A 15253-nucleotide genomic window follows, 5' to 3' on the forward strand; every position below is an offset into this window, starting at 1 on the left:
ATCACAATAGCTGGAATGATCTGGCCTCTAACGTGTCTTGAAGTTGATTGCGAGGCCAGAGCCACATAACGCACCTGAGAAGAGGGATGCTGAGACGCCGGCTGCTTGCAGGCCACAACAGCCAAAGGGACAGAGCTCTGATCCAGAGAGCACAGCCCAGCAGAGGGGGGCCGCAGTGGTTCATTCTGTGCCCAGGCAGTTGATTGACTAGGACAGGGAGAGGTAGCTGGACGGCATCCACAGCCATGGAGAGGACACCCATGTCCCCGGCAGAAGATAGCTGGTACAGGGGCTCAAAGCGATTTGAAAGTCTTAAGTCCGGATGCGGGGGAAGAAGGCAGGTGCGCCGAGATCAATTCTTCTTCTTTCTGGTTCCGACACGACTCCATTTACACTCACCTGGAGTCGAACAATGAGCAGCAATTATCTGGTTCAAGCTTGTAGAGGGGTGCAGTGACGGAAATTGATCATAGTCCATCCAGGAAGGTCCCATTATGATCTTGGATGTTTTGATAGCAAGCATTTGAAGATGCCGATAGTATCATGGAATCCTTATTCAGTTCAAGGCGCTTGGTCAAATTTGTTATTTATTCATGAAGAGTAATAATCCTTTCTTTAGCTGCATCAAGTTCAATACATTTTTCACAAATGGACCTTTCCCTGTGACCCCCCCCCCAAGAAAATAGTTTTTAGGATGACTAAAACCAAATATAGAGTATGTAGAAAAGATAATGAAACCTATATATTTTTTAATAAGATCATCTTTGAGAATAATCCCCAAAATAAAAACTCTACAGCAGGGAGAATCTAAAATGTCCATAATCTCATGGCTTGGGGGCCATAGATTTTGTTATAATTTTTTTGTCACTCAGATAGCATAAGCACAAGGCAAACTGTGTAGAATTGCAGAACATTTTATTTAAAACAGATTTTTGTTTCTCAGCCCCATGGCAAAATGTGTAAAATTGCAGGACACTAGCTTTAAAACTGGAAAATGTTCTCTACCCCCAGCAAAAGGATGCCCCCGGAGCACCCCACCAATGCTAACTTTACCACCGCTGCTGAAAACAATCCTAGGGGAAACACTGGTTGACCTGTTACCCAGCATGGCACGCATCCTCTGAGGTCTGATTTTATATAGTGATAACAACTATTATATCACTATATAAACCTTATATATTCACTTAAATAGTGTGAATATATAATCAACCCGGCAGCAGCTGTCTTTTGATCCCTCTCCTCCTTCGCAGGCCCATGAGTTTGTGGATGAGCAGCTGTATGAGCAGAACTGCCTGGAGACCACGATCCAGAGCTACACCTCCCGCAGCCCCTCCTTCTCCAGCCAGGACGGGCCCATAGGCACCTGCTGTACTCGCCGGGGGAAGATGAACTCCCCACTACCCAACTCCAGCCTGCCCCTCCAGCCCAGCCATCAGCAGGGCGCACTACAGGAGCTCAGCGCCCTGCACATCCATTGTGGGGATAAGCTGCCCCATACCACCAGGTTAGAGACCGCAGGCAGCCAGGCACATGGATACAGGTTGAAGTTGACTCTCCTTAGGCACAAATCTACAATCCCCTTATGAAGGAAATTAATTAACTAAACAGATCTTAGATCAGTGTCTTAGGGCAACTTCATCATACTCAGCACAGATGTGCGTCACGCACACATGCAGTCCCCATAGAAAACACTAGAGGGCACTGTAGGATCATATCTATCGCTCTTGTTACAACAAGTTGTTGGGCCGTTTGTAAAATGACTGCACTTTTACAGTATTTTTCCACCATCTCCCTCCCTCTGTCTGTCTGTGTCTGTCTCTATCTCATTACTCTCTCATTCTTCTTTCTCACTCTCTCTTTCTCTCAGTCGCTCCAGTCTCAACATGAAGACAGACGAAGTGGGACCGATCAACTGCAAGGGCAGTCAGATCACCACGGCGATCATCAGCATCCCCACGGCAACCTCCGACACCACTGACGGGGGCGGTCTCCACGGACCCCCCCAGCGCAGACCCCCCCCACCCCCCACCGGCCCACAGGCCCCCAGCATCAACACCACCGCCAGCTCCAATCTCATCAAAGTATCCGCTCTGTGACTGTGTGACTAACCCAATCGACAGACTGACTGAGCAGGAGGAGAGGTGAAGGGGACTTTCACTTGAACTCTGCCTTGAAGGATCCTGTCGCCTGTTTAGAGGTAGAGAAATGGGAGGGAACTCCCGTTTTCCAAGGAATGTACTTGGCCTTTTGAGCAGCCAGGGGATAGGCTACTGTATACTGAGAGAAATGCTGAAACGCAAGTCAGCTGATGGTAGGCTACTGTGTGCGCATTTCCCAAAAGCGGGCCAGTACGTTTGAATTGCAGGAAACGACAGGACAAAGGGAGTCACTGTGTCTTTGTGCACTTCGCACCTACTCTTTATTTTCTTGATCTGGCTACAGCTCAACCCTAAATGTGTAAAAGATATTCTTCTTACACTTACAAGGTTCAAAGGAGGATGAAGACAACTATCAATGTTTTAACTTGAGTTTGGTTGGTCTTCTTTGCGTTTTCTGTTTGTCGTATCTAGTTTCACCTTGATTGATACAGTTTTGGAGTTTTTTCACTTCTCCAGTGGACGAGGTGTGTCGGTTAATATGATTGTGGTGATTTTTTTTGTTTGTGTATGTACGTGTGTGATGATACTTTTATGAAATGTTAATATTTTAGTGGGTTTTTAACCTGATTAGATTTTCATCAGTCCACAATGTCCTTAAAGAGCGACTGCCCCTAAAAAGCTATTTCTCGTTTTGAAAATGGCCTATAATGGGATCGATATGAGTCAGACACATTTATTCTACTGTCAAAATTGACTACAAAATGTGAATAGGATAACTTGGGTCATAGATTTAGTCTCATCCAGATTTGTGAGATGAAAAAAATGTATGTTCTGGAATGAAGGGTACCATAACAGTTTTCCTTGGGTTTGGTAATGGCCATGGTCAGTTTTGTTTGACATTCGATATCCCTATGTGGCTAGTTAGGGACCACAATATTTTAAAGGTGAATAGCTCCAAATTTCAATAAATTAAAAACCTCAAACCAATTATAAATTGTAGAAATTCATATACAAATATTGAAAGCATTTAATGAGAGAACTAAAATATGGGCAACATGAAAATATTGTCCCATTTATATTGTGTATTTCATTGACGGTCCCTAACTATCCCCAGAGATAGGCTATCCAAAGTCAAACCAACTTTGCCACAGTCGCACACTAGTCTGCTGAAGCTAATTACCTAAATAATTTGTCTAACTCTTCCCACCTGCGAACACACACAAGCGACACCCACAACAAACCACACCCCGAAACCAACTCACGTTTGAATTCAGTTATGGCCGCTAGCATTTCTTAATGAACCAAATCTAAAACAAGGCCAAATCAGGAAGTGCAATCGCCCTTTAAAATCAAAGTAACATAAATGACTACTCAGACAAATATTTTATGGGCTAACTATTTTTTTGCTAGAATATTTTATCAGACACACTACAGTACCATTGCTGTTGTTCTACCCAACTCGGTCTCTGTCTCTCCCTTGCTCTCTCACTTTCTCCCATGCTCTCTCTCTATCTCTGTCTCTCTCTTTCTCTCTCTCCCAGAATGTCCTCATTTTTAAGACTTTAGAATAGCAGTTTAGTCGTTGTTTTTTCAGCTCAGTGGAAGACAGTATAATCACCATGGTCCCATGCAACCATGGATGTCATTAGCAAGGTTTCCATCTAATTGGCGACAGAGTTTCATGCGAATATTCAAAAATCTGCATCAAGAAAATATGCGCATTTCCCCACCAGTGGTGTGTTTCCACCAAACGGACTTGTTGCGGATAAAAATCAGGGCGTGATGACGTAGACACAAAGTCATGTAGCGAATAAAAATCTGAGGTCCAATGTGTTTCCATGGCATTTTGCACTCTACCGATAGTTTTGTTAGTGCGGGTAGATTAGATTACACGATGAGATTATTATGGATAAGAGCGAGAATATTTTTTGTTGTCAAGCATTGATCATCATGTCACCAGAATAAGACCCTCGATGTTTACTGGAAAGGAGCATCAAGCTCATCACTGTGCACTTTCACCACCCTGTGAAGTTCATCATAAATTCGTAGTGGGAGGACCACACAACATGTCATCGCATGACTCCAAGTTTACTTCGATATGATGGTTATTATATCAATATTTGCGCATAAAAGCGTTTCCACTGACATTTCTCGCACTATTAACTTTACCGACACAAAAAGATCCCACCTTGTCTAGCGTATTTCGTTTTGTCGACATTTGGAAAGTTTACCAACAAATGTTCTGCTTCCATCAGGCCTGTCATGACATTTTATACTTTACTCGCATAAAAAGGTTGGATTGAAACCTGGTTAGTGCCCTGCTATGATGTGAACAGGCCTCCTCTACATGTTACGGTAACTGGATTTGCCTGGTCAGTCTAGGAAAGTGTTCCTAATGTTTTGTACACTCAGTTTATTTGGAGGGGGAATCTCAACGATGCTCATTTTGTCTCCATGCAGGTTAAGGCCTTGTCACATTTACCATACCCTTTAATAAAGAATGCTGCCTGAATATATATATACTGTAAGCTGACCAGGGTTCAAACTCAAGGGTTCACATTATAGTCTATGGCCTGGAGCATACGGTGCCTTCAGAAAGTATGTATACCCATTGACTTATTCCACATGTTGTTGTGTTACAGACTGAATTCAAAATGGATTAAATAAATAAAACGTCTCACCCATCTACACACAGTCCTCCATAATCACAAAATAATGTATTGAAGATGGAATAGAAAGTAAATAGAAAACAGAAATATCTCATTTACATATGCATTCACACCCCTTGAGTCAATACTTTGTAGATGCACCTTTGGCAGCGATACAGCTGTGAGTCTTTCTGGTTAAGAGCTTTCCAAACCTGGATCGTGCAACATTTGACCATTATTCTAATCAACATTATTCAAGCTCTGTCAAATTAGTTGTTCATCATTGCTAGACAGACATTTTCAAGTCCTGTCATAGATTTTCAAGCAGATTTAAAACCTCTTAAGGACGGACCATTTTTTTCAATTTTCGTGGAAAATGACATACCCAAATCTAGCTGCCTGTAGCTCAGGACCTGAAGCAAGGATATGAATATTCTTGATACTGTACCATTTGAAAGGAAACAGTTTGAAGTTTTTGGAAATGTGAAATGAATGTATGATAATATAACTCATTAGATCTGGTTAAAGATAATACAAAGAAAAAAACATGCAGTTTTTAAATATATATTTTTTGTTCCATCTCTGAAATGCAAAATAAAGGTCACAATGTATTATTCCAGTTTAAGCGCAATCTAGATGTTGGCCACTAGATGGCAGCAGTGTATGTGCAACGTTTTAGACTGATCCAATGAACCATTGCATTCCTGTTCAAAATGTTGTATCAAGTCTGCCCAAATGTGCCTAATTGGTTTATTGATACATTTTCAAGTTCATAACTGTGCACTCTCCTCAAACAATAGCATGGTATTCTTTCACTGTAATAGCTACTGTAAATCAGGCAGTTCAGTTAGATTAACAACAATTTAAGCTTTCTCCCCATATCAAATATGTATACAGTGGGGAGAACAAGTATTTGATACACTGACGATTTTGCAGGTTTTCCTACTTACAAAGCATGTAGAGGTCTGTAATTTTTATCATAGGTACACTTCAACTGTGAGAGAAGGAATCTAAAACAAAAATCCAGAAAATCACATTGTATGATTTTTAAGTAATTAATTTGCATTTTATTGCATGACATAAGTATTTGATACATCAGAAAAGCAGAACTGAATATTTGGTACAGAAACCTTAGTTTGCAATTACAGAGATCATACGTTTCCTGTAGTTCTTGACCAGGTTTGCACACACTGCAGCAGGGATTTTGGCCCACTCCTCCATACAGACCTTCTCCAGATCCTTCAGGTTTCGGGGCTGTCGCTGGGCAATACGGACTTTCAGCTCTCTCCAAAGATTTTCTATTGGGTTCAGGTCTGGAGACTGGCTAGGCCACTCCAGGACCTTGAGATGCTTCTTACGGAGCCACTCCTTAGTTGCCCTGGCTGTGTGTTTCGGGTCGTTGTCATGCTGGAAGACCCAGCCACGACCCATCTTCAATGCTCTTACTGAGGGAAGGAGGTTGTTGGTCAAGATCTCGCGATACATGGCCCCATCCATCCTCCCCTCAATACGGTGCAGTCGTCCTGTCCCCTTTGCAGAAAAGCATCCCCAAAGAATGATGTTTCCACCTCCATGCTTCACGGTTGGGATGGTGTTCTTGGGGTTGTACTCATCCTTCTATTCCTCCAAACACGGCGAGTGGAGTTTAGAGCAAAAAGCTCTATTTTTGTCTCATCAGACCACATGACCTTCTCCCATTCCTCCTCTGGATCATCCAGATGGTCATTGGCAAACTTCAGACGGGCCTGGACATGCGCTGGCTTGAGCAGGGGGACCTTGCGTGCGCTGCAGGATTTTAATCCATGACGGCGTAGTGTGTTACTAATGGTTTTCTTTGAGACTGTGGTCCCAGCTCTCTTCAGGCCATTGACCAGGTCCTGCCGTGTAGTTCTGGGCTGATCCCTCACATTCCTCATGATCATTGATGCCCCACGAGGTGAGATCTTGCATGGAGCCCCAGACCGAGGGTGATTGACCGTCATCTTGAACTTCTTCCATTTTCTAATAATTGTGCCAACAGTTGTTGCCTTCTCACCAAGCTGCTTGCCTATTGTCCTGTAGCCCATCCCAGCCTTGTACAGGTCTACAATTTATCCCTGATGTCCTTACACAGCTCTCTGGTCTTGGCCATTGTGGAGAGGTTGGAGTCTGTTTGATTGAGTGTGTGGACAGGTGTCTTTTATACAGGTAACGAGTTCAAACAGGTGCAGTTAATACAGGTAATGAGTGGAGAACAGGAGGGCTTCTTAAAGAAAAACTAACAGGTCTGTGAGAGACGGAATTCTTACTGGTTGGTAGGTGATCAAATACTTATGTCATGCAATAAAATGCAAATTAATTACTTAAAAATCATACAATGTGATTTTCTGGATTTTTGTTTTAGATTCCGTCTCTCACAGTTGAAGTGTACCTATGATAAAAATGACAGACCTCTACATGCTTTGTAAGTAGGAAAACCTGCAAAATCGGCAGTGTATCAAATACTTGTTCTCCCCACTGTATGTCCTGGGAAATGTTCTTGTTACTTACAACCTCATGCTAATCATATTAGCACACGTTAGACCCCCCCCCCCCCGTCTCGTTGGGGGGTCACAGATCCCGCTTAAGTCAAAACTGTCACTCCGCCACTCAGGAACAATTCACTGTTTTCTTAGTAAGCAAATACAGTGTACATTTGGCTTTGTGTTTGAGGTTATTGCCATGCTTAAAGGTGAATTCATCTCCCAGTGTCTGGTGGAAAGCAGACTGAACAAGGTTTTCCTCTAGGATTTTGCCTGTTTCTTTTTTATCCTGAAAAACTCCAGTCCTTAACAATAACAAGCATACCCATAACATGATGCAGCCACCACTATGCTTGATAATATGGAGTGGTTCCTAGTAATGTGTTGTATTGGATTTGCCCCAAACATAACACTTTGTATTTACGACAAAGTATTTAATACAACACTTTGCAGTATTACTTTAGTGTCTTGTTTGCAAAACAGGATGCATGTTTTGGGAATGTGTGTAGTCTGTACAGACTTCCTTCTTTTCACTCTGTCAATTAGGTTAGTATTGTGGAATAACTGCAATGTTGTTGCTCCATCCTCAGTTTTCTCCTATCACAGCCATTATACTATGTAACTGTGTTAAAGTCACCATTGGTATCATGGTGAAACCCCTAAGTGGATTCCTTCCTCTCCGGCAACTGAGTTAGGAAGGACACTTGTTTCTTTGTAGTGACTGGGTGTATTGATACACCATCCAAAGCCTAATTAATAACTTCACCATGCTTAAAGGGATATTCCATGGCTGCTTTTTATTTTTTTACCCATCTACCAATATGTGCCCTTCTTTGCGAGACATTGGAAAACCTCCCTGGTCTTTATGGTTGAATCAGTGTTTGAAATTCACTGCCCGACTGAGGGATCTTACATTTATCTGTATGTGTGGGGGTACAGAGATGAGGTAGTCATTCAAAAATCGTGTTAAACACAGAGTGAGTACATGGAACTTATTATGTGACTTGTTAAGCACATTTTTACTGCTGAACTTTAGGCTTGCATAACAAAGAGGTTGAATACTTATTGACTCAAAACATTTCAGCTTTTCATTTTTTATTAATTTGTAAATATTTCAACAACAAAACAATTATTCCACTTTGACATTATGGGGTATTGTAATTAATTGCAATTCATCTGATCACTCTTCATAACATTCTGGAGTATATGCAAATTGCCATCATACAAACTGAGGCAGTAGACTTTGTGAAAATTAATATTTGTGTCATTCTCAAAACTTTTGGCCACAACTGTACTGTATGGCCTGGACTAGGGCCTGGAGTTTTTCTCTTCCCCCTAGTAATGTGAGTTGAACAGTAGGCCTATTACTCATTCTCTCTACTGTTTCACGCTTAGCGACGTCATTAGAAAAGGCTAACTTCTACAGTAAACACTGATGTGGTCTTATTACTGTGTTATGTTGGAAGGTTAATGGACGCAATTATCCATTTGAGAAGTAATAGAAAAGGTCACTTGTCAAAAAGTATTGTAGTTTGTTTCTTACCTTTCGCCTCCTTAGGTTTGGTTCTTTTTTAATTGGGCTTTTCTGTCTGCTCCGTATTCTCTGTCCGATGATGTTTATCATGTGACTTTGTATTGTGTCTTACTGACTATAAACTAGTGTCAGATAAAGATTTACATCTGCCACCCAAACCTGGCTTGTGTCATAATGACTAAACTAGTGTCGTGTCTTTGGCGTCATTAAAAGTGAAGACTGTTATTTTAGAAAATCAATTCTCTGTAATTATTATTACGTGATTAAACTAATCATGTAAATGTAATTTACTAGGATGTCAGGGCACCACGGAAAATCTTCGAATTACAAAGTTATAATTTTCTGAATATAACTCTATATATCAATTAGTCTTCTATTAATGAATTATTCTTTACCTCACGTCGGTCTCATTCCAAACGTCGTAAATTGTTGGTTATCTGCACGAACCCAGCCTTTACTATGAATCATCCATACACCAATTGGCTTAATCATTTATTTACTAACTAACTAAATAATCACAGAAATGCATAAACAAACAAACAGTAGATATATGTCACTAAGAGGGATAGGGAAGATTCCCTAGTGGGCTAAGCCGATATGACGGCTTGTTGGACAAAGGGAAGTGGGTGTGGACTGAGCAAGAACTGGAATGACAAAAGGGGTCACTACCCACAGTTGATAATTATATTAATTGAAATGCTAATCCTTTGCACATGAAGGCTCACTCATTCGGGAATAATTGCAATCAATATATATATTTACGCCCATGTGTCGTGATCTTTTCTGTTGGAATCCGGTCCGTTTGCTGGAGAGTCAGTTCATCCGCGTCTCTTTCTCTCTCTTTCTGTTTCCCTGAAGATCAAAGTATTTCATGGTTAGAACGTATACTTCAGAGTACCATTCAAAAATGATCTCATAGAATAGATGTTTCGGCGGTTGTTGGTATTCGCATCCCAGGTTGACATCATTTCTAGCTGCACACTAGTAATTAGTATCTAAGATTTGCTCTTATTCTGTAGGGATCGATAGTCTCGGAGTTTAACCATTTCCAGCCGTGTAGCCAATGCTCTACGTGGTATGGTTAGGAATTCAACAACTATTCACAATCACAGCTCACGCTGTGGGTTTGCTTAGTCTAAACTCAAACCTGTGCCCCCTCAGTTTACACCGATGTACATGTGGTCTCAAGAGGATTTCCTGAGGAGGGAGTTTTATTCGTAACAGCAGAAAAGGCGGTTCTATGACGCCTGATCATGTTTGTGCTCACGGGGGCGGGCCAATGACTTAGTTAAACTTGAAAGGGAATACAATTCTCTCACATTAAAGGTTTAACATCACATTACATAATTTCATAAATCATTTCACAAAATCTTTACTTATTAATTTTATACAAGAATTCGATGCAAACCCCATAATTGAGAAATGTACACATTCAGAGATATAGTTATGTGTGTTTCCTGTCCTCTCTGAGGTCACCAAATGAAACACACTCATCATACCCGTCCCTTAAGTGTCCACGGGCCATTCCCACCTCACAAGTTGGCATTTTGTTTCATTTTCCAATTTTGGGGATTTTGGAGTTCGGCCACGTGAAATCCTTTGTTCTCTCTGTGTCTTTCACTCTGCATGACCAGGGGGAGAACGTCTCCACCAGGAATTTATGGCCTGAGATAACAGAACCTGGGTGTAGGAGAGAGTGAGAGAAAGAGGGGGAAGCCACGATCTACACCCAGAAAGGGCCACATCATGACACTAGTGTCAGATAAAGATTTACATCTGCCAGCCAAACCTGGCTTGTGAGCTTTCTTTTGCTCAAACTAGTGTTGCTTTATAGCCCTAATAAAACATGGCAGATTGGTCCTACTGCTGTTCAAATGTAAAACAAAATGTATTTTGAATTTAGCCGTGCACATCAACAACCGTCGTTTTATAGAATAACACAAGAAAGATATGCGCCCCACTATCACATACACTTGTATCCGCTGCTGTAGGCCTACACATAATTTGCGCCTATCAACACGCACAGATCAGCTCCACAGTATGAGCAAATCTATAAAAGATTCGTACACTTTGCAAGAATGTGTGAGACACAATAAACTGCTTCCACTAGTTCAGTTTTGGTTAGATTCAACAGGCCTTCAGGTGCTAGTGGCAGGGGTAACGGAGGTACAGGTGCTTGTTGTGATGTCACCCTCATGATCCTGGTGCTAAGCCCTGGCTGTTCTCGATCTTGTTGGTCAGCAGGTGGTGTGGGGGATGGGTGGGTATTAGATTTGCTTCTAGGCTCCTAAATTTTGGTGATTGAGCCTACAGGCTGGTCGGTGAGCTTGGCATCCCTCTCGACATGGTGGTTTTTGCTCTTGGCGGTGCCCAGCCATGTTCAGATATCTATGCTGATCAAAGCTTAGCCAACTATCTATAATTATTCAGCGCGCCGCTACCAAAACGTAACAATGCTAGTAGCTACTAGGTAGCCTATAGCTGTAGCTGTCTGCAAAAGTGAACTTTCCCCCTCTCTAACCAGGTTTCCATCCAAACATTTCATGCGGATGAATTACCTGACTCATGAAAAAAGTCTGGGCTGATGGAAACAGGATAGGCCGTTACAATTTATAAATGCCAACAGACAATTTGTTCATTCAACATATGTGGTATCTTTTTGTGTCTATAAAATTTTATCATCATATCAAATGTTATTTGTCACATACACATGGTTAGCAGATGTTAATGTGAGTGTAGCGAAATGCTTGTGCTTCTAGTTCCGACAATGCAGTAATAACCAACAAGTAATCTAACCTAACAATTCCACAACTACTACCTTATACACACAAGTGTAAAGGGATAAAGAATATGTACATAAAGATATATGAATGAGTGATGGTACAGAACGGCATAGGCAAGATGCAGTAGATGGTATAGAGTACAGTATATACATATACATATGAGATGAGTAATGTAGGGTATATAAATATAAAGTGGCTAGTAATACATGTATTACATAAAGATGGCAAGATGCAGTAGATGATATAGAGTACAGTATATACATATACATATGAGATGAGTAATGTAGGGTATGTAAACATTATATTAAGTGGCATTGTTTAAAGTGGCTAGTGATACATTTTTACATAATTTTTACATAATCATGCGAGAAATGGCGTGTAAACTTTTTTTAATGCGCAAATATTGATATAATAACCGTCATATCGAAGTAAACTTGGAGGCACCCGATGATATGTTGTGTGGTTCTCCCACTACTTTTAAATGTTTTACTTTTCTTTAAACAGGGGGGGTCACCATTGAGGCCAGGGTCTCATTCTCAATGGAGCGCTGTGAACATGAACACACAATTCAATACAACATAAAGCAACATAACAACAACACAATACAATAAATACCCGCAAGATTCATCAAAACAAACAACTATCACATATGATCTCGATCAAAATGTATCTAAACTGTCCAATGGAGACCAGCTAGTCTAGCTTCAAGGTGGCCCGAAGGTTATTCTCTGAGCTGGGGGCATAAAAACTAAAAGCATTTTTTCCCCAGCTCAGTGGAGACCCACCGGACCCCCAGAATAAGTCAGTCCAGAGAGCGGGACTGAACATTGCTGGATCTGCAATTAATAAGTGAGCTGAGGTAGTGGAGGAGTCTCAGAAGAACCACTTTATATACAAAAAGTAGCCAATGATGGGCCCTTCAGGTAGTCAGAGATTCCCAACCAACAGAACTATACAATGTCGGGAAAAAATTTACGGGCCTGATGGGAACAGAATTTTTTTCGGTAAACTTTGCAAATGTCGACAAAACAAAATACGTTAGACAAAGTGGGAACATTTTGTGTTGGTAAAACTGAATGATGCGAGAAATGTTGATGGAAATGCTTTTATGAGCAAATATTGATATAATAACCATCATATCAAAGTAAACTTGGAGTCACGTGATGACATGGTGTGTGGTCCTCCTACTATGACTCGTCAGGGACGCATACAGATTATTAGGTAACAGAATAAATAAATGATGATGAAATTCACAGGATGGTGAAAGTGCACGGTGATGAGCGTGATGCTCATTTCCAATAAATATATTTTTCTGGTGTAATGATGACCGATGCTTGGCTAAATGCACTGTGTTTGCGAACTGTTGGCTAGAGCACACGTGCCAAGACTAGTAGGTACCTTTGCTATAATATAACACAACAGTTTTTGTGACAAAAACCATCAGTAGTGTTGAAAATGAGCTGGAAACCCATTTAACTTGTATTTTTCATTCGGTACATGGAAATTAAACCGCAAAAGTTCTTTCTATGTGCACTATGTCATCACGCACAGACCTTCATTCACAATAAATCAGTTTGATGGAAACACTTCTCTAGTGGGTAAATGTGGATATTGTTTTTTGCAGATTTTAGGATATTTGCATGAAAATCTGTTGCAAATTGGATGGAATCCTAGTTTGTGTGAGAGAGAAAAAAACACCTTGGGACCCAATGAGCTTCCTAAACAAGGTAATGAAAGCGATGTCTTATGACATTGCATGGCTAGGTGCCCAATCAACAGTGGTGGAAAAAGTACCCAATTGCCATACTTGAGTAAAAGTAAAGACACATTAATATAAAATGAGTCAAGTAAAGTGAAAGTCACCCAGTAAAATACTACTTGAGTAAAAGTCTAAAATAATTTGGTTTTAAATATACTTAAGTATCAAAAGTAAATGAAATTGCTCAAATATACTTAGGTATCAATAGTAAAAGTACAAATCATTTAAAAGTACGAATCATTGAACTATTTTCTTGTTTTTTTATGTATGGATAGTCAGGGTCACAGTCCAACACTCAGACATAATTTACAAACAAAGCATTTGTGTTTAGTGAGTCCGACAGATCAGAGGAATTAGGCATAACCACGGATGTTCTCATGATAAGTGTGTGAATTAGAACATGTTCTGTCCTGCTAAGCATTCAAAATGTAACAAGTACTATTGGGTGTCAGGTAAAATGTATGGAGTAAAAAGTACATTATTTTCTTCAGGAATGTAGTGAAGTAAAAGTAAAAGTAGTCAAAATTATAAATAGTAAAGTAAAGTACAGATTCCCCCAAAAACTATTTTTGTAGTACTTTAAAGTATTTTTACTTAAGTACTTTACACCACTGCCAATCAGAATGCATTTTGGGATTTTAACTACTAAATATTACATGATTACATCCCCCCCCTCCTCAGATAATGATCACACACGGCATGTAGCCTCTACTGGCAGGCCCAGCAGCGCTACATTGGCAAAACCAGGCAAGGTAATTCCTATACCATTTGTTAAGTTTATGGGGGCACAAATTCCATCTGGGGGTTCCATGCTCGGCTTTGCCACCCGTAGAACCGGCCATGTAGTCATTGCATATCTCCAACTCTATGTGGTCAGATTGTGGCTAACTTGACAGTGTGACCACACAACTACTGAGCAGTTTGTTAAATATATAAGAGAGAAAACTGAAGAGATGATGAAAACCACAAATTCAGAGGCAATGATTATAAATTATTACTTGTGGAGAGACATGTGAAGATATTTCGAATGTGTTTTTCCACTTTGTGGTTTAAATGATTCATTTCATGGTTGAAATGGTTCGAATTCTCGTTTAATGTAAAATAGTGTTATCAATCTCAAACTGTGTTATTCCAATTATAGCCACAAGGGGCCAGGCTTGTCTTCAACCATTGAGCCAACGTTCCTACATTTTAGAAAGTGGCATGTGGAGATCATATTCATTTCAAAACAAGGTAACATCTGATCAGCCCCTATCAATTTGCTTCATCCCTTAATGCCAGGAACAGTCAATGATGACGAGGAGAAACTGTGCAAGACGATGATGGCGCATTGGGCCAATTTAGCTCAAACTGGGTGAGCACTCACTCCAACATAAACTGATGACAATCTGGCTCCTGGTTCTAGCTCACACAACAGTTCAGCACAGAGCACATCAATTGAAAAAGACTACTGCAATGCGTCATAAATGAATGCTAACTAAGCAGCATGCTGATATCTGGGCACTAACTGTTGACTAAGTGTGACCCTCAACTCGCCAAACGGGGAGTGGCTGATGCAGTGACCCATTTTAATACCAGAAAGAAGAGTACATGGAGCTGGGTTTGAAGCAGGTGGTTGGCAAGAAACTGAAGACAAGATGCACTTCCTATTACTAAACTCAATTAACGGTATATAAAAGCATGTTCTTTGGCTTTGCAGTGGGATAATGTGTGGAGAACAGTTGTTGCTGCTGAATGTGTCTGCAGTAGTGTGTGCTGTGTGGTCTGGCACTGGATAAGTTTCCACAGGCGGCATAGTCCTGCGGACAGCTGGGGGGAAGTGGGGACATGCAGGAGGGCAGCTGCAGGTCAGGGTCATGCATGGGTTCACATTCTTCATTAAAAGAAAGTCACGTTGTAACATATTTAACATACATCTCATTACACTAC

The 15253-nt window shown here is 40.8% G+C and overlaps 1 protein-coding gene across 1 annotated transcript in view; it reads left to right on the forward strand.

The window, feature by feature from the left end:
• LOC139535452 (A-type voltage-gated potassium channel KCND3-like) overlaps positions 1 to 5705 on the forward strand; it is a 115357-nt gene extending 109652 nt beyond the window's left edge. The window contains exons 7-8 of the mRNA XM_071334859.1: positions 1251 to 1504; positions 1868 to 5705. Of these exons, the coding sequence (XP_071190960.1) occupies positions 1251 to 1504; positions 1868 to 2096 (483 nt within the window). The 3' untranslated portion in view covers positions 2097 to 5705. The remainder of the gene's footprint in view (positions 1 to 1250; positions 1505 to 1867) is intronic.
• Positions 5706 to 15253: the final 9548 nt, after the last annotated feature.

Source organism: Salvelinus alpinus, chromosome 12 (genome assembly GCF_045679555.1).
Source record: "Salvelinus alpinus chromosome 12, SLU_Salpinus.1, whole genome shotgun sequence".
In the NCBI taxonomy this organism is placed as follows: domain Eukaryota; kingdom Metazoa; phylum Chordata; class Actinopteri; order Salmoniformes; family Salmonidae; genus Salvelinus; species Salvelinus alpinus.